This window comes from Mustela nivalis, assembly GCF_964662115.1.
Source record: "Mustela nivalis genome assembly, chromosome: 5".
NCBI lineage: Eukaryota > Metazoa > Chordata > Mammalia > Carnivora > Mustelidae > Mustela > Mustela nivalis.
The window spans coordinates 84,683,132-84,707,481 of NC_139024.1; the positions used below are offsets into that span (position 1 = coordinate 84,683,132).

At 38.0% G+C, this 24,350-nt stretch overlaps 1 protein-coding gene across 1 annotated transcript in view; it reads left to right on the forward strand.

The window, feature by feature from the left end:
- The window catches only part of DNAH8 (dynein axonemal heavy chain 8), a 343,899-nt gene that overhangs the window by 12,739 nt on the left and 306,810 nt on the right, over positions 1-24,350 (forward strand). Inside the window, exons 4-7 of the mRNA XM_082729671.1 lie at positions 3,623-3,707; positions 9,026-9,177; positions 20,157-20,346; positions 21,149-21,312. Coding sequence (XP_082585797.1) covers positions 3,623-3,707; positions 9,026-9,177; positions 20,157-20,346; positions 21,149-21,312 — 591 coding nt within the window. The remainder of the gene's footprint in view (positions 1-3,622; positions 3,708-9,025; positions 9,178-20,156; positions 20,347-21,148; positions 21,313-24,350) is intronic.

Sequence of the window (24,350 nt, forward strand, 5' to 3'; positions counted from 1 at the left end):
TAGAGTTTAGAGGTTACCTGCAGTTCAGAGGCCTTTCCAGAGAATAAAACCTCAGACCTCCGTTAGGGTGAAAATAAACATGGCAACCATCCATTGCATCAAGGTAAAGAGAGGATTTGACATGCGAAATACTCTACTTTTTAAATTAAGATTTTATTTAAATTCCACTCAGTTAACATACGATGTTATATTAGTTTCAGGCGTAGAATTTAGTGATTCAAGACTTACATAGAACCTCTGGTGCTCATTACAGCAAGTGCCCTCCTTAATCGCCACCACCAGTTTCACCCACCCTGCCCCTCCCCAACTCAGCTCTGGTAACCATCAGCTTGTTCTCTCTAGTTAGGAGACTTTGCCTTGAAATTCTTAATTTTTTTCACAAGTGTTCCTGCAGTTTTAGTTTTCACTGGGCCTGTAGCTCACAAATTTTGTAGCCTGTCCTGGCTGTGGATGGTACCATCCATGTAGTAACATAGGTGATCAACCTTGTTTCACCATACATTTGGTGGATTGGAATTGCACCGGCCAGCATGACAGTGTCATATGCCTTCAAACCGTTCCATTTGTCATTCTTAGAGTATGTCTTGTACTTTAGGTCAGAGAGCTTAGGTTCTTCCTTGAAGGCCATCATGGACCAGTTTAGACCCTGCTTCAGCTGCACATCTAGGAAATCTAGGGAAATGTAGGTCTTAAGGGAAGATGTAAACCAGGAAAGCTGTTCTGTAAGAGTGGTTCAGCAGTTGCAAAGCCACAGTGGAGGGGAGAGAGTATAGTCAGGAGGGAAACCAATCTCAAAATCTGGGAGAGATCAGAATGCTTATTTGGTTGAAGGTTCAAGGCAAGCACCTAAATTGGCATCAAGATTGGTGGACAATTGAATAAGGAGATGGAACCAGGAGCAAAGGGTGGCCTAGTTTGCTGTGGTGATTTAGGAAACTGGTTATATGGAAGGGTTTCCTTTTATGTGAATCCTGGTGTAGCAATCCAAAGTGGAAACAGCTCATTAAAGGTCACACAAAAAGATGAACCGTAGAGGGTATGATGCTTATTTTGTTTGCCTTCAGATCTGTTATCCAGTCTTTATTACTGATTCTGTGGCCCGAAGGCTGACCTCTCTAGCACCTATCACCTGGGCTCCCTTGCTCTCTGACTTGCACGGGACTCAGTCACTAGGAGGCTCCAGCAGGAGGTAGGAGGGCAGAAGGGAGACCAGTCTGACCCCTCCCTGCTCGGCCATTTTTTCTGGCTACAGTCATATCTTCTAACTACATTTCTTCCCAAGCCATTCTCCTTCCACAGCTCTTTGTCTTCCTGCTTCCAGCTGTCCCCTACATTACTCATCACACTTTAAGGTCTTGGCTGGTGCTGCTTTTCCTTTGTTGATAGTCCTATTGTTGCTGCTAGTCACAGCTTCCCTTAACCCTGCTCTGGCCTCTGGAAATAGCCTCTATGTTATAAAGTTTCTTTAAAAACCCATTTTTGGGACTTCTTTTCTTGCCAGGACCCTGACCAATACAGAAGTTTCTACCGCATCGGTGTCAATGGTTTGCTGCTGTCTTCATTCAGCACTGCTCAGGATAATCACAGACTATCTTGCTTTCTCCGCTTACATGACAGTATTTTCCAAAGTCAAGGCAATAGCAGTGTGGTTCTGTGGATGGAGCACAGCCCTGGAGGCCCAAGGCTGGCCTCTGGTTCTAGGCTCTGAACTTGTGGTTGTGTGTCTTTGGGTCTTTTACTCAAATTCTTTTTAGCTTTACTTATCTCTTCTGTAAGAGGGGCATAATAATGCCACCCTATCTAGTGTAAGGCAGTGGTAAAGTGCAGATGAGATATTTGTAAAATTTATAAGTGAATTTTTAATTTATAATCATGATTTCAACCCATGACAATATTCACTCTCAGATCTCAGGAGCACATTGTGTCCAGAGAATAAGAATTTGTTGCATTTGATATTGTGAGGTCTTTTTATCATGGGTGTGTGCTCTGTTTTTGATAATTTGGATACTATCAAATCTAATGGGTCATATGATCAGACACAGCAAGAAGGTATTTATGGAACTGAGCAGGAATCGCTGTGCTGACAGTTTTTGTATCTTTCAGATTGTAATTATGTAAGAGTCAAGTTTATGTGTGAGATGGAAGAGTAGAAAATGAAGGGCTTCAATTTGGTACATCTGTGTGGATGTTTCATTTTCTGGGATGGCGGTTCTCAAATGGGATCCCAGAACCAGTTCTCAAATGGGATCCCAGAACCAGAAGCATCATATCAACTGGAACTTTTTAGAGATTTATTTATTTCAGAGAGAGAGAGAGAGAAAGAGAGAGAGAGAGAATGAAACAGAGAGAGAGAGAGAGAGGTATCATGCGCAGGGGGAGGAAAGACCCAAGGAGGAAGGAGAGGGAGAATCTCAAGCAGACTTCCTGCTGGGCTCAGAGACCCATGTGGGGTTCAATCTCACAACCCTGGGATCACGACCTGAGTTCAAATCAAAAGTCAGAGGCTCAACCGACTGAGCCACCCACACCCCTCACCTGGAACTTTTTAGAAATACAAGTCCTCAGGGCCAGAATTCTGTTTTATTTTTAAAGCCCTAGGTGCTTCTCTGATGTATGCTAAAGTTTGAGAACAATTGTCCTAGGGGGAGAGGCTTTGCCAGATCTGGTGTACTTCCCACATGTGGCCAGTAAGCGAAGAGAAGCCCGTTGCTCAAGAGAGACATTAAGTATAGACTCTGTGGACAAAGTGGGTTGAGTAACTTTGTATTTCCCAAGCAATGTGTGAGGATTTTTGTTTACATGACCTGTTTACTTTTCCACTTACTGAAGATATGACACTTACATATAAGTAATTAAATAAGAGCTTCATATTCATTAACATGGGAAACTCTCATTATAATAGTTTGGTTTTTGGGGTTTTTTTTTTGAAGACCAGGAGAGAAGTTTTTTTTTTTTTTTTTTAAGATTTTATTTATTTATTTGACGCAGAGAGAGAGATCACAAGTAGGCAGAGAGGCAGGCAGAGAGAGGGAGAAGCAGGCTCCCTGCTGAGCAGAGAGCCCGATGTGGGGCTCGATCCCAGGACCCTGGGATCATGACCTGAGCCAAAGGCAGAGACTCAACCCACTGAGCCATGCAGGCACCCCTAATAGTTTGTTTTTATGTTAGTTTGGCTACAATATGGGTCAAATGACAATAGCTGAAAACATAATTACTCAAATAATTGGTCTAAAAACCAATTAGTTTGTAAGGCAAGTTTTCTATTCTCCAAGTCAGTTTTTAAGAATAGTTTGTTTTAGTAATAATTCTTTATATTTACCTCCAGTTGGACTCATTCATTTACTCCTATAAAGTTCTGTGAGGCAGGGTCAGGTAAAGTGCCTGCCTAATTATATATGCAGATCATTAGTATAGGTTCAGAAATAGAATTTACCATCTATTTCATGGTAATTTTGGGGTTAAAGTAATTCAAATTCTAATCCTGCTTCTGATGTCCCTGTCACTCTTGAATAAAGTCTTGAATCTTGAATAAAGTCTTTGAACCTGCCTAGCCCAGTTCAATTTATTGTAGCTAATGTAACTAGTCATTTTACTGATCATCATTTTCTTTTTTATTTAACAGCTGGAAGCATTTACTCATTTTTTTATGAAAGATGGTTGTAAGACACTGAAATTTTTGTACCAGGAAGGAGATGTCCCTGGCCTTGGTAAGGATATTTTATGAAAGCAATGTGCTGGCTATTAGTTAATGAATATTAAGATGCAGCATATCTTTCCTCTTCTAAGTAGATATATATTTATAAAGAGTTACAGAAGTATATTTATACAGAAAATTTATCAGAAGCTTAGGTGTGGAAAAGAGAGCGCCTTTTTTTTTTTTTTTTTAAGATTTATTTATTTGAGAGCAAGTGTGTGCATGCACAAGCTGGGAGGGACTTGGGGAAGGGAGAGAGACTCTCAAGCAGATTTTTTGCCGAGCATGGAGTCCCGTATAGGGGTCAGCCTCATGATCCTGAGATCATGACCTGAGCCGAAATCAAGAGATGGAGGCCCATCTGACTGAGCCACTCAGGTGCCCCTCCAAAGAAAGTGTCTTAAAAAAATACATTTTGGGGGGATCTGGGTGGCACAGTCTTTGGCTCAGGTCATGATCCCAGGGTCCTGGGATCAAGCCCCACATCAGGGTTCCTACTCAGCAAGGAGCCTGCTTCTCCCTCTCCCTGCCTTTCCCTCCCCCAACTCATGTTTTCTCTGCTAGCTCTGCTATCTCTTGCTCTCTCTTAAATAAATAAATTTAAAAATAATACATGTTCAGCCCAAATATGTATTTCAGGGACCACTATAATATAAGGAGAAAACGTACTTACAGAAATCACTGATATCTCTTAATGGATATATGTTTTCACTAGAATTTAATTCCATTTTCCCTGAAACAGGGGGAGCCATTTTGCATACAGGATTTCAGATGACTGGTAACAGTCAGGAGAACATGTGAGGGCCCAGCAGCTGGCCCTGTGGTCCTGGGTCAGCATCTTGTGTCTGTTGCTGCTGTCAGTTGGAATATCTGGGCTCCTCACTATTGGCAGGATTCCTAAAATAATTAACACTTTACTAGGATGTGAAACTTTTGTCTTAATAACCAGATGAATGGACCATCCTTTTGGTCTTAGACTATTTGTCTTAGAAGTCCTGTGGATTGTCCCTCCTGTTGGTTCTTTTTCATTTTTCTCCTCTGCTGCCTTTAGGTGAGGTTCATCTCTCATGCTTGCTCTAGTGTTCCAGAATGAAGACCTGTAGCTCTGAAATCAGATTCCCTCCCTGAAGTTCACACTGCTTTACTTATAAATTATAAATTGTAAATTATAAATATTTACTTATAAAGGAAATCTTTTATTCCATTGTATATGTCTATCACATCTTCTTTATCCGTTCATCTATGGAAGGACACTTAGGTTGCAGCCCTAACAAAGAATGACATCTTGGGGCACCTAGGTGGCTCAGTTGGTTAAGGATCTGCCTTTGGCATAGGTCCTGGGATTGAGTCCTGTGTCAGATTCCCTCCTTGATGGGGAGTCTGCTTCTCCCTGTCCCTCGCCTGCAACTCTCCTTGCTAGTGATCTCTTTCTCTCTCAAATAAATAAATAAAATCTTAAAAAAAAAAGATTGAAAGCTTGCCATTTGCAACAATATGGGTGGATCTAGGGGGTATTATATTAAGTGAAGTAAATCAGAGAAAGGCAAATACCATAGGATTTCAACTTATTTATGGAATTTAAGAAACAAAGGAACCAAGAAAAAAAGAGGCAGACTAGCAAACAAAAAACCAGCCTAAAATACAGAGAACAATCTGGTGGTTTCTAGAGGGGAGGCAGGTGGAAGACTGTGTGAAATAGGTAAAGGGGATTAAGATCACACTTATCTTGGTGAGCACTGAGAAATATATAGAATTGTTGAATCATTACATTGTACACCTGAAACTATGTAACACTATATGTTATCCTTCAGCAAAAATTCTAAAAAGTAAAACTTTATATAATTTGATGCTAGTTATGGGACTGGGTCCAAACCCCTCATTTCTCTGCCCATCGTAACCTGGTCACAGTGTTTATTTAGCCTGCTCTCCTATTCTTGCAGACATAAATTTGCTGCTCCCTTTAAGCCAGTCTCTTCCTTGTTTTCTGGACATTCTAGGTCATTTCTGTGCCCTTTGCTCTGTTCTCCTGACTTTCACAGAATGCCTTTTTCCTCTATACCCAACCAAATCCTACCCCTCCTCTGGATTACCTCTGACATTCTTTTTTTTACAGAGCTTGCCCAGGGCATTCCAGACTTATCCACCACTTTTCTCCAAACTCCTCCTGTCTCATTAAGTTTGCACTGTGAAATACAGAACTTGATTATGTTCTTCTATTTTCATCTAATGATTTAATATAAGAAAATACCTACAATGAGAAGAAAAATGAAAAACACCCACATTCTTAGCCATTTGGAATAAGCACTGTTAATTCCTTGATGACTATTCCTCTGTAACTTCTTTGCCCCCCTCTTGTATTTGGAGAAAGGATGGGAGTGAAAGAGAGAAAGTTATGTATATGTATAGTGTGTGTGTATATATACGTAGAGTATAATATGTAAAAAAAAGTATATATAAAAATAGGTATATATGTTACAAAAATGGGATCCAACTCTACATGTTATTGTATGGTGGCTTTTAAAATTTGATAATATTCCCTTCTTCGTGTCACAATTTTTACAATTTAATTTTAAACAGCTGCATTATATTTCATTAGGCTAATGATACTATTATTTTCAAACCTTATCTCTTATTATTAGAGCTCAGGTTGTTTACAACTTTTTGGTCTTGTAAACAATGCCTCAGTAAATATCACTAAAGTTAATGTGCATTAGGAAGACTTTAGGAAGGATTCTCAGGAGGGCAATTGTCAGTAGAAAAGATATGTATATAAGATATGTGTCTATATATATATATATATATTTTTTTTTTTTTTTTTTTTTTTTGAGAGAGAGAGAGAGCACATGGGGAAGGGGAGAAAGAGAGGGAGAGAGAATCCCAAATGGGTTCTACGCTCAGCACAGAGCCCAACACAGGGCTCAGTCTCATAGCCCTGAGATCATGACCTGAGCTGAAATCAAGAGTTGGAGGCTTAACTTCCTGAGCCACCCAGGTGCCCCAAGATAGGTATATTTTTAATGATTATGTTGCTACCTAGAAAAGTAATACATTTATTAGCTAGGCAAATATTCCTCTACTAATACATAAATGTTTATTATTATTTAAAAATGTGATCATATAATACATTTTTTTCTTGATTTGAGTTTTGCATTTGACAGTATAGACTGGACATTTTCCAGTTATATATAGATTTATGTTACTTTAAAATACCATACAGGGGCGCTTGGGTGGCTCAGTTGGTTGAACATCTGACTTTTGATTTTGGCTCAGGTCATGATCTTGGGGTCCTGGGATAGAGCGCCGCATCAGGCTCCCTACTCAGCGGGGAGTCTGCTTGACCCTTTCCTCTGCCCTGCCTCTGTTTGTGTTCTCTCTCTCAAATAAATACATAAAATCTTTTTAAAAAAGCTTTAAAAATGCTTTGCAATATTCCATAGTATAGTTGCATTGTGGTTTTTAGATACCATTCCCCTGCTGATGGGTATACAGAATATGTAGTTAATATACAGAATATGTTTAGCTGTAGGTAATGGAAGTCCTAATAGTGTCTTAACCAAACAGGGGCTCTATTTTTCTCTCATAAGAAAGTGGGTAGTGGCTGGCAATGGTTCAAATACTCAGCATTGTCATTAGAAAGCCAGATTCTTTTTTTCTTCCTATTCTGTCATTTTTAACATGTTGGCTTTTGTGTTCATCTTTGCTCCTTATAAGATGAAGTTCTAACCATCACATCCAAGTCTAAGGTGCTTGTGGGAAAGGGCCTTGCCTCTTCCTGTTATTGGGAAAGCGTGAGCTGATCAGGTGTTTGTGGGAAAGGGCCTTGCCTCTTCCTGTTATTGGGAAAGCGTATGCTGATCAGCCAGAACTGTGTCATGTGGCTACCACAGAGGTTCAGGGGGCTGAAAAAGCTGTTGTCTCTTTGGGGATGTACATATTGCCGGATGGGTTTTCTTATCAAGGAAAAAGAGGGAGGGAGGTTATTAAGGGTAGAGGCACCTCTCTGTGCCAACCTCCATGAATGAGCACATGAGCTCTTACATACTGTGTATCAAGGCTCTTTGGTTGTAGGCAACCTCAGTAAATAGTAATCTCTGGTTTACATTAGCAAAAAAAAAAAAAAAGTCTGGGCTGTTCACAAAATTGAGAACTAGTGGAACCACCAGGCCTTGGGAAGGACAAGCATAGAGTATTCCCACAGATTTCAAGGCAGTTTCCTTAGGACTCACCACCAGATTGACATCTCTCCAGTCTCCTTTTACCTTTGTGTGCCTCCAGTCGGGACTGACCTCCTTGCAGAGAGTCTGCTCAGTCTCGTTTGCACATGCCCACCACAGCAGGGCTCTGAGGCTGGTGTCCTCCAGAATCACAGGACAGGAGGAGCCCCCCATACCCAGAAGAGAGAAGGCTGGGAAGACAAAATATTATCATGGCTTCAGGATAGGGATTTTAAAATTTCTTTTATCATATTTTAAATTATTGTGACTAGGAAGACTGATAAATTTTGTTTATTAGTAGTACAACTAACCATCTAACAAAATTCTCATCTTTTACTAGTTTTTAAAATTAAATGATTAGTTTTCACTGAGATCAGTTTGAGGAAGAATGTAATATACTATATTTTCCTATATATCCATAAAGTTTAGTTTCTAAATTAAGCCTAGTAAGATTAGCAATAATAATAAAATAGAATAATTATAACAAAAAAAAGAATTTAATATAATTGGGGACTATGAGTGTGTTCATAGGGGACTATACCCTAATATATCAGTATATCAGATATCAGATATCAGCTGATATCTGAAAGATAAGTAGAAACTGGGGAGGCAAAGGAATGGAGATGGGTTAGAACAGTCTGTGTGAAGACCCTGCCTGAGGCGAGGCCAAAAGGAGCAAAAGCACAGAACTCGGGGAAAGAAAGCTGAGGATGCCACACTTCAAGTATTCCAATTAGTGATGTCTTTTTGTAGACAAAAAAAAAACCCACAGGGGTGCCTGGGTGGCTCAGTGGGTTAAGCCGCTGCCTTCGGCTCAGGTCATGATCTCAGGGTCCTGGGATCGAGTCCCGCATCGGGCTCTCTGCTCAGCAGGGAGCCTGCTTCCCTCTCTCTCTCTCTCTCTCTCTGCCTGCCTCTCCATCTACTTGCGATTTCTCTCTGTCAAATAAATAAATAAAATCTTAAAAAAAAAAAACCCACAAAAAAATTATTACAATCATATAAAAAATTCCTTACAGTAAAGTGAAGCAAGAGGCAATGCTGTGACACCCATAATCATTTGCCACAGTTGATCCATTCTGTGATGACGCACTACACTCTTGACTTTTGTTTTCAGAATGTGGTCGAACTATTGCCGGAGCAACCAAAGGGGCCAAAATGATGAGATTGTATATAGACAATGCTGCCCCGGAGAAACTAAAAGGATTATGTATCTTTTTTGTTCGCTGTCACAGTGATATTGCTATAAATATTAAAAATATTCATGAGGTATGTTTGCATTTTTTTCAAATATATAGTTAAATGTTTTTTCCAGCTTAACTGGTGCACCTAACAAGAAGTTTAAGTTGTATGTAACATGTTGATTTAATACACTGATATTTTGTGAACTGATTACCACTGATTACCACTGTAGCATCAGCTCATCATCTCATTTAATTACCTTTTTTTGGTAATGACATTTAAGGTGACCTGTCTTAGCAACATTCGAGTATATATGTTTTTATTAGCTATAATCACCATGCTGTACGTTAGATCCCCCAAAGGTATTCATTTTGTAGCTTACAGTTTGTATGCTTTGACAAACATCTCCTGATTTCCCCTAGGTAATCAGCATTCTACCCCCCTGTTTCCATGAGGTCAGCTTTTTTTGATTCCACATGTAAATGAGACCATACAATATTTGTCTTTTACTGTTGGACTTATCTCACTTGGCATAATGTCCTCAATGTCCACCCATGTTGTCTCAAAGGCAGGATTCCCTTCCTTCTTGTGGTGAAATAATATTCTATCCTGTATATATCCTTTATCCTGTATATATTATGTATATCCTGTATATATATTTTATCCATTTATCCATAGATGGACACTTAGGTTGTTTCTATATCTTGGCTATTGTGAATAATGCTGCAGTGAATGTATAAGTGAAGATAACCCTTCAAGATCCTGATTTCATTTCTTCTGGATATAGATCCAGAAGTGGGATTGCTGGATTGTATGGTGTTCTACTTTGAATTTTTTGAGGAACCTCTGTACTGTTTCCCATAGTGCCTGCACCAATTGACATCCCCACCAAGAGTGCACTAGGGTGCCCTTTTTTCCATATTCTCACCAACATTTATCTCTTGTCCTTTTTTTTTTTTTTTAAGTTTATCATTTAAGTAGTCTCTACACCCAACATGGAGCTCAAATTTATTACGCTGATGTTGAGAGTCACATACTCCCCTGCCTGAGCTAGCCAGGCATCCCTCACTATCATCTTGTCTTTTAGAATTTAGCCATTCTAACAGGTATGAGGTGATATCTCGTTGTGGTTTTGATTTTCCTTTCCCTAATGATTACTGATGTTGGGCATCTTTTCATGTTCCTGTTAGTTATTTGGATGCCTCTTTAGAAAAATGTCTGTTCAGTTCCTCCACTCATGTTTTAACTGTATTGTTTGCTTGTTTGCTATTTAGTTGTACAAATTTTCTCTCTATTTTTCCTATATTCTCAGCTCAGATAGATGGTCATTCTATTAGTTTTCTGGTTTCTATTTCATTTATTTCTGCTCTTTGTTATTTCCTTTCTTCTGCTAACCGTGGGTTTAGTTTGTTCTTCTTTTTCAAGTTCTTTGAGGTGTAAAGTTATGTTGCTTTATCTTTCTTTTTTCTTACCATAGGCATGTATTGCTATAAACTTCCCTTTTAGAATGGCTTTTGCTGCATCCCAAATCCTATAGATTTTGGTATGTTCTGTTTCCATTTTCATTTGTTTCAAGGTATTTTTTAGATTATTTAGATTTCTTCTTTGACCCATCGTTTTTGCAGGAGTGTGTTAATTTTCACATATTTGTGAAATTTCTAGCTTTCATATCATTGATTTCTAGTTTCATATCATTGTGATTGTAAAAAAAAAATTTGGTATGATATCAGTCATCTTAAATTTGCTGTTTTGTGACCCACAACAGGATCTTTCCTGGAAATGTTCCATGTGCATTTGGGAAGAGTATATATTCTACTAATGGGTGGAATGTTCTGTATATGACTTCTAGGTCCATTTGTTATAAATTACAGTTCACATACAACATTTCCTTCTTTATTTTTTATCTGGTTGGACTCTCTACTGTTGCAAGTTGCATTGTCTGTTTCTGCCTTCAGATCTTTTAGTATTTGTTTAATATATTTAGGTGTGCTCTGTTGTTAGGTGCATATAGATTTATGATTGCCTTGTCTTTTTGATAAAGTGACTTCTGTATCACTCTATAGTAACCTTTTCATCTTGTTACTGTTTTGGTTTAAAGCCTATTTTGTCTGATATAAGTATCGCTACCTCCACTTCCTTTTGGTTTCAGAAGTATATTATATTATTATAATGGAATATTTGTTTTCTCTTTTCACTTTGAGCCTCTGTGTATCGTTAAGGCTGCAGTGAGTCAGTCTCTTGTGAGCAGCAAATAGTTGGGGCTTACTTTTTGAATCCATCCAGCCATGCTGTGCCTTTTGATTGGTGATTTCAAAACATTTACATTTAGAGTAATAGTTGCTATGTAAGGACTTATTAATGCTGTATTATTGATTGCTCTCTGGTTGTTCTATACTTCTATTTTTTTTTTCCTCTGTTTCTACTTACCTTTGTAAACTGGTGTTTTTCCATGTGGTATGCTCTGTTCCCTTCCTTTTTAATCTTTGTGAATCTACCCTAGATTTTTGCTTTGTTGTTACCACGAAGCTTACATAAAACATTATAGATATAACAGTTTATTTTATGCTGATAACAAGTAACTTTCATTGGAAACAAAACTCTACCTTTTGCTCTTCCTTTTTATGTTTTTGATGTCACAATGTCTCTTTTTATACTGTGTATTCTTTAACAAATTTGGTAGCTATAGTTATTTTTATCATTCTTATTCTTGAACTTTTATACTAGAGCTATGTGGTTAACACCACTCATATTACAGTATTTAAGTCTTCTGAATTTGACTGCATACTTACCTTTTCTAGTGTATTGTATATTTTCATATGTGTTCAAGTCAGTTATTAGTGTCCTTTTATTTTGTTTTCTTTTTTTTCTCGGATTTTATTTATTTATTTGACAGATCACAAGTAAGCAGAGAGGCAGGCAGAGAGGGGTGTGGAAAGCAGGCTCCCCGCTGAGCAGAGAGCCCGACGTGGGTCTGGATCCCAGGAACCTGAGATCATGACCTGAGCCGAAGGCAGAGGCTTAACCTACTGAGCCATTCAGGCACCCTGTCCTTTCATTTTGGCTTGAAGAACTCCTTTCAGCATTTCTTGTAAGGCAGATCTACTCCTGATGAATTATTTCAGCTTTTGTTTGTCTAGAAAAATCTTTCTCTCTCCTTCATTGATGTAGGGTAATTTGTCAGATAGAGTATTCTTAGTTGGCATTTTTTTTCTTTTAGCACTTTGAATATATTATTCCACACATTACTGGCTTGTCAGGTTTCTGCTAAGAAATCTATTGGTAATTTTATTGACTTCCCTTGTAAGTCACAAGCTTCTTTTCTCTTACAACTTTCAAGATTTTCTCTCTGTCTTTCAGGTTTTTTAAAAAAAAATTATTTAATTTTTTCAGTGTTCCAAGATTCATTGTTTATGCACCACACCCAGTGCTCCATGCAATACATGCCCTCCTTAGTACCCACCACCAGGCAGGCTCATCCAACCCGTCACCCTTCTCCCCTCCAAAACCCTCAGTTTTTTCTCAGAGTCCACAGTCTTTCATGGTTCGTCTTTCCCCTCCGATTTCCCCCAATTCACTTTTTCTTTCCTTCTCCTAATGTCCTCCATGTTATTCCTTAGGCTCCACATGTAAGTGAAACTATATAATTGACTCTCTCTGCTTGACTCATTACACTCAGCATAATCTCTTCCAGTCCCATCCATGTTGATACAAAAACTTGGGTATTCATCAGCTTTGACAGTTTTATTATCATGTGTCTTGGAAAGGATCTATTTTAGTTGATTTTTTTTGGTGACGTATGAGCTTTATGAACTTGGATATCAAAATCTTCCCCAAGATTCGAGCAGTTTTCAGTCACCATTTCTTTAAATAAGCTTTTTGCCCTCTTCTGCCTCTCTTCTCTCACTGGAACTCCAATAATTTGCAAATTGGTGCTTTTGATGATATCCCATATTTCACATAGGTTTAAGTTTCTGAGACTCTTTTTTTTTTTTAATTTTTTCTTTAAGATTTTATTTATTTATTTGACAGAGAGAGATCACAATCAGGCAGAGAGGCAGGCAGAGAGAGAGAGAGGAGGAAGCAGGCTCCCTGCTGAGCAGAGAGCCCAATGCGGGACTCGATCCCAGGACCCTGAGATCATGACCTGAGCCGAAGGCAGCGGCTTAACCCACTGAGCCACCCAGGCGCCCCAAGTTTCTGAGACTCTTTATCCTTTGTTGTGCTCTGACAAGATAAACTCAAAGTTCCTATCTTCTATCTCACAGATTCTTTTTTCTGCTTAGATCCATTTTGTTGTTGATTATTACCATTGCATTTTTCATTTCTTTGTATTCCTCAGCTCTATAATTTCTGTTTGGCTCTTTTTTCATGATTTCTAACTCTGTTAAACTTCTCATTTTGTTCATGTATTGTTTTTCTGATTTCGTTGAATTATCTTTGTGTGTTTTCTTGTACTCATTGATCTCCCTTAAAATAGCCATGTTAAATTCTTTTTCAGGTGAATTGCAAATTTCCACATCTTTGGGGTTAGTTACTAGAAAATTAATTATGATCCTTTGGTGATATCATTTCCTTTATTTTTCATGTTCCTTAAAGTTTTGAACTGCTGTCTTTGCATTTGAGGTAATAGTTACCTCTGCCAGTTTTATTGTCTTTAGTAGAGAAATACCTTCCCTAAGATGATCCTAAGGCTCCCTTGGACCTTCTATGGATAAACCTGCTCTGCAATTTTTCTCTTTTTTGTGGCTGAATTCTTGTGTTTGTATGCCTTCTCTCAATCCTGCAGTGTACCAAGCTGACAGCCTCCCTTTCATTTCCCCAAGGTGATGTGAAAGCTCAAGTTTGTGATCTCCTCCTGGCCAAAAGATTTGGGCTGGCTTTCTTCATGTACTCAGTAGCCATCTGCCAAAGCTTGCTCTTTCTGTTGCCATCAGGAGCATACACAAGGAGCCAGCCACAGGGCAGAGGGGCATGTGTGGCTGAGGCATGCTGAGAGCTGGGGGTGCCCAGGGCCAGTTGGGGGAATCCACGAGTCAGATGTTCCCAGTGATCATGCTCTCTCAGGGTGGGCTTTTTGATGAACTCTGTGATGCAGTTTGTCTGCTTCCCTTTAATGTCTTCCAAGACTCTTTTCTGCTACTCTCTCTGCTGCTTTCTGCCCCCTGCTCCCAGCCATGCAACTCATAGTTCAGTACTCTGGATAGGGTGGGAGAGAAATGAACCTCTTTGGCAGCATCCTACACAGCTGGGGAAGTTGGATGCTCACTTACATACTCTTACTTTCCCCTGCAAGAGAAATTGAAGGCTGAGAAGATCTCTCTTGGTCCTAAACTATGCTGCCTTGGGGGAGGGGTAATACACATAAAGTCAAGCTGCTCCTCTTACCTTATCCAGTGCACCCAAACTCATATATATATATATATATATATATATATATATATATATATATATATTTTTTTTTTTTTTTTTTGCTTTAACTGTGTGCTAGAACTTCTTTTCTGGAAATCTGGACTTCCATGAAGGCTCTCCTGTCTGTGAGTGATTAAGAGTGCTTTCTAGGGTTCCCTAGACAGTATCTGAGTGGGGCTGAAGTTGGTACATGGACACTGCAATTTCCACACCAGGACTGAAGTCTGTATGCCTGTTCCCTGATGCATGGTGGGTGAGACTCCTCCTGAGTTCCTTGGCAAATGGTGCTGGATGCCCAAGCTCTCATAATGCCACTTTTGTCCATGGATAAAAACTAAATTCCTGGTTCTTGTTAAGAGACAAAAATAAGGGCCATTCTATTCTGCCATGTATTGACATCACCAGCCTATAAACATTGAACTTACCATCATAGTCATATATTTTCACTTTACTTTATCTCCTTTCTACACAGAGGACTGAATTGAGTCCCAAGAAAAATAATGTATTCATGTATTCAAAGAAACTGAGAAATTACTATAATAGAGCTCAGTGATATTTATCCCTTAGATACTGCTTTTAAAATTCATGAAAATTCCATTTCTTCTAGATGGTGTGCAAATAATTTCCATCTTTCCATTCACTGGGAGTGAATTTAATGCAGTTCACACAATTTTGAGTATAAGTTGCTTTATTTAGCCTCTTCTTTACTTAATATTTTAACTCTTTGACAGTTTCAGAAAGAAGAGAGAATTGACCTAGACATTGCTTACTTAGTCCCAGAAAGGCAGCTTGTTGGATTGGGAAAAACAGCAGTTTTATTCAGATAGACCCAAATTTGCCTCCTAGCCTCACCACTGATGAGTGGTGTTCCTTGACAGGTTGCTTTTCTTTTCTGTCTGTGACTTAGGGTTTTACATACTTTGTTTTTTAAGGTTGTTTTTCACTTTTTATTTAGAATAATTTAAGATTAACAGAAAGTTAGAAGGTAATACAGTGACATCCTATATGCTCTTCCCAGATTCCCCTAATGTTGGTTTTTACATTCTTAAATTGGGAATGGTCATACCCACCTTAAAGCATTTTGGTGAGACTAAATGATAATATCAGCAAGTTCTTATGTTGCTTAACATAGTAGTCCCTCAACAAATACTAGTTCTCTATTATTTTAAAGAGTCTTAATAAATAAAAGTCTTCCTTTTTACAACAGGAAGGGTTGTAAAATTTTCTCCTTTTCTTTTTATGCCAAAAGTTTGCTTTAAGAGAGGTTGTTTAGCTTGGTTTTAGATTCTGGCCTTGGAGTTATTTCCCTCTAACTCCTTGTAGATATTTTGTTCTGATATCTCTGGAAGCTGATGAAACTTATCCTGTAAGTGTACTTTATAAGTGATCTCTCTTTTCTTTGTTTTTGTCCTTTGTCTTTGAAACTGTTTTGCCATGATGTCTGCAAACATGTGGATTTGTTTCCTCAGTGTATCTTCCATTTCATGAATTCTCCCTTCAGCTTCTCTGTGACAACCTGTTCTTTTTTTATTAGTTTTTATTTTGCCACAGTTGTATGCAGTTTTTAAAAAAGGAAGATATTCTGGAAGTCTTGTTATAAGAACTGACTTCAATCTCACTCTCTAGAAACAAACTTTAACTCTCAGCAGATTCTTTCATTTGCCTCCATATCCCCAAGTAATAGGTGCTAACTGCTCCTTTGCCAGGTTAGACATTATCTATTGACTCTTCCCTATGGAAGATGAATGTTTAACTCTTTTTTTATCCTCTTCTTCTCCTGCCATGTTCTGTCCCTTCATTCTTCAATGTAGTTATATTCTACTTTGCTTAGCTAGATGTTTGTTTGTATCATTATAACTGTGTAAATACAATCACGGTTGAACATACAGTATACCAGTGAGCCTCAGCATGGTCCCCAAGACTCTTCCATGGAATCTACAAGGTAAAAATGTATTTTTATTATAATACTAAGAAATTTGTCCTTTTTACTGTGCTAACATTTTCCTAATGGTGCAGATGCAATTGTGAGAAAGACTGGGACACCTTAGCACAAATCAAATCAATAGCATCAAACTGGACTAGTAGCTGTTGTATTCTTCTGTGAGTTAAATGCACTCACAGTTGAAAAAAAATTTTTCGTGGCTTTGGGCAATTTTAAAAAAAATTTTAATTTAATTTAATTTTTTCAGTGCTCCAAGATTCATTGTTTATGCACCACACCCAGTACCCCTGCAATATGTGTCCTCCTTAATACCTACCACCAAGCTCACCAATACCCCCACCCCCATCCTCTCTCTCAGAATCCACAGTCTCTTGTGGTTTGTCTCCCCCTCCAATTTCCCCCAATTCACTTTTCCTTCCTTCTCCTAATGTCCTCCATGTTATTCCTTATGCTCCACAAGTAAGTGAAACTATATAATTGACCTTCTCTGCTTGACTTATTTCACTCAGCATAATCTCTTCTAGTCCCATCCATGTTGATACAAAAGTTAGGTATTCATCCTTTCTGATGGAGGCGTAATATCCCATTGTATATATGAACCATATCTTCTGTATCCATTTGTCTGTTGAAGGGCATCCTGGCTCTTTCCACAGTTTGGCAATTGTGACCATTGCTGTATGAACATTGGGGTACCTACAGCCCTTCTTTTCACTGTATCTGAATCTTTGGGGTAAATACCCAGTAGTGCAATTGTAGGGTCATAGGATAGTTCTATTTTTAATTTTTTAAGGAATCTCCACACTGTTTCCAAAGTGGCCACACCAACTTGCATTCTCACCAGCAGTGTAAGAGGGTTCCCCTTTCTCCACATCCTCTCCAACACTAGTTTTTTCTTGTCTTGTTAATTTTGGCCATTCGAACTGGTGTGAGGTGGTATCACAATGTGTTCCCCCCCCCCAAGATTTTATTTATTTATTTGGGAGAGAAAGAAGGAGAGAACATGAGATGGGAGAAGGTCAGAGAGAGAAGCAGACTCCCCACAGAGCTGGGAGCCTGATGCGGGGCTTGATCCTGGGACTCTGGGATCATGGCCTAAGCTGAAGGCAGTTGCTTAACCAACTGTGCCATCCAGGCACCCTCTCAGTTTTTTTTTTTAAATTTCTTTTCAGCGTAACAGTATTCATTGTTTTTGCACCACACCCAGTGCTCCATGCAATACGTGCCCTCCCTAATACCCACCACCTTGTTCCCCCAACCTCCCACCCCCCGCCCCTTCAAGACCCTCAGGTTGTTTCGATGTTGTTTTGATTTGAGTTTCCCTGATGGCTAGTTATGCTGAACATTTTTTCATGTGTCTGATAGCTATTTGTGTGTCTTTTTTGGAAAAGTGTCTGTTCATGTCTTCTGCCCATTTTTGATGTGATTATTTGTTTTATGGGTGTTCAGTTTGAGGAGTTCTTTACAGATATTGGATATCAGCCCTCTGTAGTGTCACTTGCGAATATCTTTTTCCATTCCGTGGGTTGCCTCTTTGTTTTTTTGACTGTTTCCTTTGCTGTGCAGAAGCTTTTGATTTTGATGAAGTCCCAAAAGTTTATTTTTGCTTTTGTTTCCTTTGCCTTTGGAGACATGTATTGAAAGAAATTGTTGTGTCTGATGTCGAAGAGATTACTGTCTATGCTCTCCTAGATTACTGCCTATGTTCTCCTCTAGGATTTTGATAGATTCTACCACATGTTGAGGTCTTTTATCCATTTCAAGTTTATCTTGAGTTTCATTCTTCTACACATAGCTGTCCAATTTTCCCAGCACCATTTATTGAAGAGACTGTCTTTTTTCTACTGTATATTTTTTCCTGCTTTGTTGAAGATTATTTGACCACAGAGTTGGGGGTCCATATCTAGACTCTCCACTCTGTTCCACTGGTTTATGTGTCTGTTTTTGTTCCAGTATCATGCTGTCTTGGTGACCACAGCTTTGTAGTGAAGCTTGAAATCAGGCAACGTGATGCCCCAGCTTTGTTTTTCTTTTTTGACATTTCCTTAGCAATTTGGAATCTTTTCTGCTTCCATTCAAATTTTATAATTGTTTATTCCAGCACTTTGAAAAATGCCAGTGGAATTTTGATTGGGATGGCATTGAAAGGGTATATTGCTCTGGGCAGTAAAGACATTTTAACAATGTTTATTCTTGCAATCCATGAGCATGGAATGCTTTTCCATCTTTCTGTGTCTTTTTCAATTTCTTTCATTAATGTTTTGTAGTTCCTTGAGTACAGATCCTTTATCTCTTTGGTTAGGTTTATTCCAAGGTATCTTTTGGTTCTTGGTTCTATAATTGGAATCGACTCTCTAATTTCCCTTTCTATATTTTCATTGTTAACGTGTAAGAAAGCAACTGATTTCTATACACTGATTTTATATCCTGTCACATTACTGAATTGCTGTATGAGTTCTAGTAGTTTGGGGGTGGAGTCTTTTGGGTTTTCCATATAAAGTATCATGTCATCTGTGATGATAGAGAGTTTGACTTAATTCTTGCCAATCTGAATACCTTTTATTTCTTTTGTTGTCTATTGCTATTGCTAGGACTTCTAGTACTATGTTGAATAATAGTGGTGGGAGTGGGCATCCGTGTCGTGCTCCTGATCTCAAAGGGAAGGCTGTCAGCTTTTCCCCATTGAGAATGATATTTGTCGTAGGTTTTTCATAAATAGATCTTATGCAGTTGAGGAATGTTCCCTCTATCTCTATACTTCGAAGAATTTAAATCAGAAACAGATGCTGTATTTTGTCAAATGCTTTTTTTGCATCAATTGAGTGGACCATTTGGTTCTTCTCTCTTCTCTTATTGATTTGTTCTATCACATTGATTGACTTGCAAATGTTGAACCACCCTTGTATCCCAGGGATAAATCCCACCTGCTAACGGTGGATAATCTTTTTAATATACTATTGGATCCTCTTAGCTAGGATCTTGTTGAGAATCTTGACATCCATATTCATCAGGGATATTGGTCTGAAATTATTCTTTTTGATGGGGTCTTTGCCTGGCTTGGGGATCAGGTAATGCTGGCTTCATAGAAAGAGTCTGGAAGTTTTCCTTCTGTTTCTATTTTTTGAAACAGCTTCAGGAGAATAGGTATTAGTTCTTCTTTGAATGTTTCATAGAATTCCTCAGGGAATCTGTCAGGTCCTGGGCAAGTTTTTTTAATCTTAATTTCTTGGCTTGGGATTTCCATGTCACTTAAATTGTATGAATTTAGTTGTCATACTCATAGATGCTGGATTTCTGATTTCTGTGCCTTTGATTTCTTCAGCTGATAATTTTTTCCACTTAAAATCCTGGGCTAGTATCATTGCTCGATCCCTATCGTGCTGGAGTTTTTCTAGTCCCATTTCTACTGAGCAATTTCTGCAGAAAGCTCAGCTTCATTTCCTTCACATCGTATAGGCTCTAGGCCATGTCTCCTTCCCTAGGTAAAAACTAAAGCATTGAGGAAAATGTCTCCTTGATCAACCTATATGTGAATGGTTAGAATGGGGGAAGAATATAAACTTGTGGATTTTAGAACTCTGATTTTCATGACCACTTATGTTTTCCTATTAGTATATAAAAGCATTATCTATGCATGTTGTAGTGTGAAATAGGTTATGATTTTCAGTTCTTTAATGGGATTAGCGTATAAAATCACTTTTCAACACTTCCCTTTCAGGAAGTGCTATTTACTGTACTGGATGCATCAACAGGAATCCTAAATGGGATTAAGAATATGCTGTCAAGTGTATTTCTACCAGCTATTCTTGCAACAAATAACTGGGGTGCTCTAAACCAGTCCAAGCAAGGAGAATCTGAAAAACACATTTTCACTGAAACCATCAGCAGGTACCTTTCATTCTTAGATGGTAAGTATAAAATTTAGTGCTTAGTAAATTGCTAAAAATGAGCAAATTAACTACAATATGTTATTTTTAAAAGATTTTATTTATTTATTTGAGAAGGAGAGAGCACATGCAAGCTCATGAGTAGGGGGAGGGGCAAGGGAAGAAGTAGACTCCCTGCTGAGCAAGTGGCTGGATATGGGCCTCAATCTCAGGACTCTGGGATTATGACCTGAGTCAAAAGCAGGTAGTTATTCTGAGATGCTTTCTGACAGTTAAAGATAGCTATGCCAGCTACTCTACATGTCAGACTTTGAATAAAACATGAAAGCATTAAAAAAAAAAAAAAGCAGGTAGTTAACTGACTGAGCCACCCAGGCACTCCTGTAAGATATGTTATTAAAGGTAATCATTAGAGGAAAAACATTCCATCTTAAAAGAAATTGTTAATCATAATTATGAGACCTAGAGGTAAGAAATCAGATCCCTAGATCCTCTCATTTCCAGGGATCTTTGCAGGAGTACGATATGTTTTTTTCTTCCATCGTAGTGGGAGGAGTCTATTCTTATATTATTAATGAAAAATTTCACCGCATTTTAAAATAATGCTTCACTATTAGCTCTTTTAAAAATGTATAATTTTATTATTTTATGTTATTAAAATAATATTATTAAAAATTATCACATCACAATCTAATGATCAATTTGTATTATATTTCTATAAGGTCTATAAGATCTATAAGATCTTTAACATTTGAGTAATTATAGCTGGAAACCACACATTGACATTAAAAACCTCTTCTCAATATTCTTTCTTCCCTCTTAGGTGCTAGAGTAAGTATTGAGGGAACAGTTATGTTAAAGAAGGTAGACAATATTGATTTTTCCAAACTGCACACATTTGAAGAAGTGACAGCTGCAGCTAGCAATTCAGAAACTGTTCGTCAGCTAGAGGAGGTGCTGATGACATGGTATAAACAGATTGAACAGGTGAGCTAACTCAAGTAATTACACCAGATATGAGTTGTAGTCCTCATCTGTGTCCTAGCCATTGCATTTTTGTCCCTAAATGTAAAGGGAAGAGGAGTCCTGCAGATTCTGTTATGAAACTTAACCTATTCTTGACTCTAGTGCAAAATCATTGTTCTCTATGAATTTTATTTTATTTTATTCTTTTTAAAAGATTTTATTTATTTATTTGACAGAGAGAGAAATAGTGAGAGAGGGAAGACAAGCAGGGGAAGTGGGAGAGGGAAAAACAGACTTCCCACTGAGCAGGGAGCCAGATGCAGGGCTTGATCCCAGGATCCTGAGATCATGACCTGAGCTGAAGGTGGACGCTTAATGACTGAGCCACCATGGTGTTCCTGAAAATCAATTTTAAATATTTTTCACTTTTAAGGAGGGAACCATAACAATATGGGTTGAGAGTGGAGAAATGAGTAATTAGGAATAGTTGTTGTTCATTTCCAATAGTTTGTGTATTGCTTATACTCTTCATAAGCAAAAGGAAGAAGATACAAGGAAGTGACTAATCACCGTGCTAGACACTAAATAAATAGCTCTTGATCAGTGGAATTATCTCTGTTGACCAAGAGGTTCAAACTAGGCTCATTCATGTCAGTACTGCAACTCCCTGGTCAAATAAATTTTTCTCTGGCAGTAGGAAAAGCAACAATAGGAATGGGGCATATGTCAACATTCTGAGAGGTACAAACCTACACTGTACATACAACCCCAAATCAGCTACTATGTAATTGCTCTAAACTGAAAGAGGACACTACGAACCAACACACAGATCTTATTCATGAACACAGGACAGTGGAAGTAAAGAAGAAAATCTTCAGTTAAGTGAAGACTAAGATAAAAAAAATCTTGACCAAGCCAGAGCATTTTCAGTTTTACCTCTCTTAGAGCTATGTTAGAAAGAAGGAGGTAGAGTTGGAATGGAAACATTGGAGGACTTTGGAAACCAGCCACAGAATCTCTTCCAAGTGTCACTAGGAAATTGAAGTGGGTAATTGGACACCACAGGACTTCTGTACTCACCTACTATGTCACTGGAGGAATTGTAACCCATTGTGGGAATTAGGGTCTGACCTACACAATGGCTGAGGAGATCCTCTCCAACTATTATGATCAATCAATACAGATTTTATTTCATAGAAATGAGCAAGCAAAAGACAATTACTTGAGATTTAGCGACTTGAAATAAGAAAACCAAGTGGGCAATTGCAACAGATAGCTCCAATTAAACAGAATCAATGCAGGAAATGGAAAAGATCTTTAATATGAAATAAAAATCTGAACTGTGACATCTAAAATAAACCTTGACCAATAAAACAAACAAGCAAACAAATAAAATAAACCTAATCCTTGTTCTTGACCTCTTGTCATACATAAAAATTAGTCAAGATGGATTATAGACATAAGTATGAAAGCTTAAATTTAAAAAACAGATACATGCAACAACATGGATGAATTTCAAAGATCCTTTGAGTGAATGAATGCAACCTTAAATAAGTAAGGTGAAAAATAAAACAAAACCTGTAAGTGAACTAGAGGACAACACAGGATTATATTAATATGTTCTTAAGATGCAAAACCCAGGAACCACAAAGGAAAAAAACTGACATACTTGTCTATATGAAAAAATTTAAGACCTTCCATATGGCAAAGATTATCATGGGAAAAACTAAAAACTAAATGATATTCTGGGGGAAAATATTATCAGCATATATAACAAAGAGTTAGTATCCATAATATATAAAGAACTTCTATAAATCATTAAGAAATGAGCAATATAGAAAAAAAATAGGCCAAGGATATAAACAACATCATTCAAGGAATATATATGGAGATATTTGACCTAGGGGGAAAAAACAGAGTTGGGAGTATCATGATATTTCAAATATTTGATGGGATTTCATGTCATTGAAAGTCTCAATGTATGGTCCTAAATGGCAGAAGTAAGACCAGAATGTGATGGCTATAAGGAGAGAGATTTTTAATGTTAGAGATCAGGGTAACTTTCTCAAAGAATCCTCTCCACACAAAAAAGTTAGAATGTGCTGCATTCCTGAAAGTATCCACTTTGAGGATGTTGATTATCTATAAATAACGTAACAGGAATTAAACATCAAAAGAGTTGTTTGATTTAGTTAATTCTTTTTTTAAAGATTATTTATTTATTTATTTGACAGTCAGAGATCACAAGTAGGCAGAGAGGCCGGCAGAGAGAGAGAGAAGGAAGCAGGTTCTCTGAGAAGCAGAGAGCCCGATGCAGGGCTTGCCCCCAGGACCCTGGGATCATGACCTGAGCTGAAGGCAGAGGCTTTAATCCACTGAGCCACTCAGGCACCCCTGATTTAGTTAACTCTTAAAGTCCATTTTCATTCTTTAATTCAGTGATTCAAGCTATATAGACTTTCAGCCATTTAAGAAAACTTGAAACTATCTGTTGTATCCTCTATTTAAGGGGATGGGGAAGACTGTGATAAGATCAGGAAAGAGTTCCATACACCATGGTTAAAATTAAAAGCAAATCATTATTTCATGAATTAAAGAATGCACCTTCATAGGTCTAAAAAATCAGCTATATATTTTACCTCTATGTAATGTAAACATTACATCACAATTTAAATTATGTCAAGTTACGGGACTCCTGGGTGGCTCAGTCGGTTAAGGGTTCAACTCTTGATCTAAGTTCAGATCTTGATCTTAGGGCTGTGAATTCAAGCCCCTTGTTGGGTTCCATGTTGGGAGTGGAAGCTACTTAAAAATAAATAAATAAATAAATGATGTAACATTATAAACATAAAAAGTACAGAAAATAACATAACAATGACTCCTGAAAACAAAGACTCTTGAGATTAAACAGATACTGTTTGCCACATTTGCTTCTGATCTGTTTTATTTTCACGAAAGCTTCCAACCCATGCCATTTCCCTCTCTCTGTATTACCACTGTCCTGATGTCTTTGTCTTCTTTCATTCCCCTGAAAGTTTCACACTTTGATTGTGTTTGCA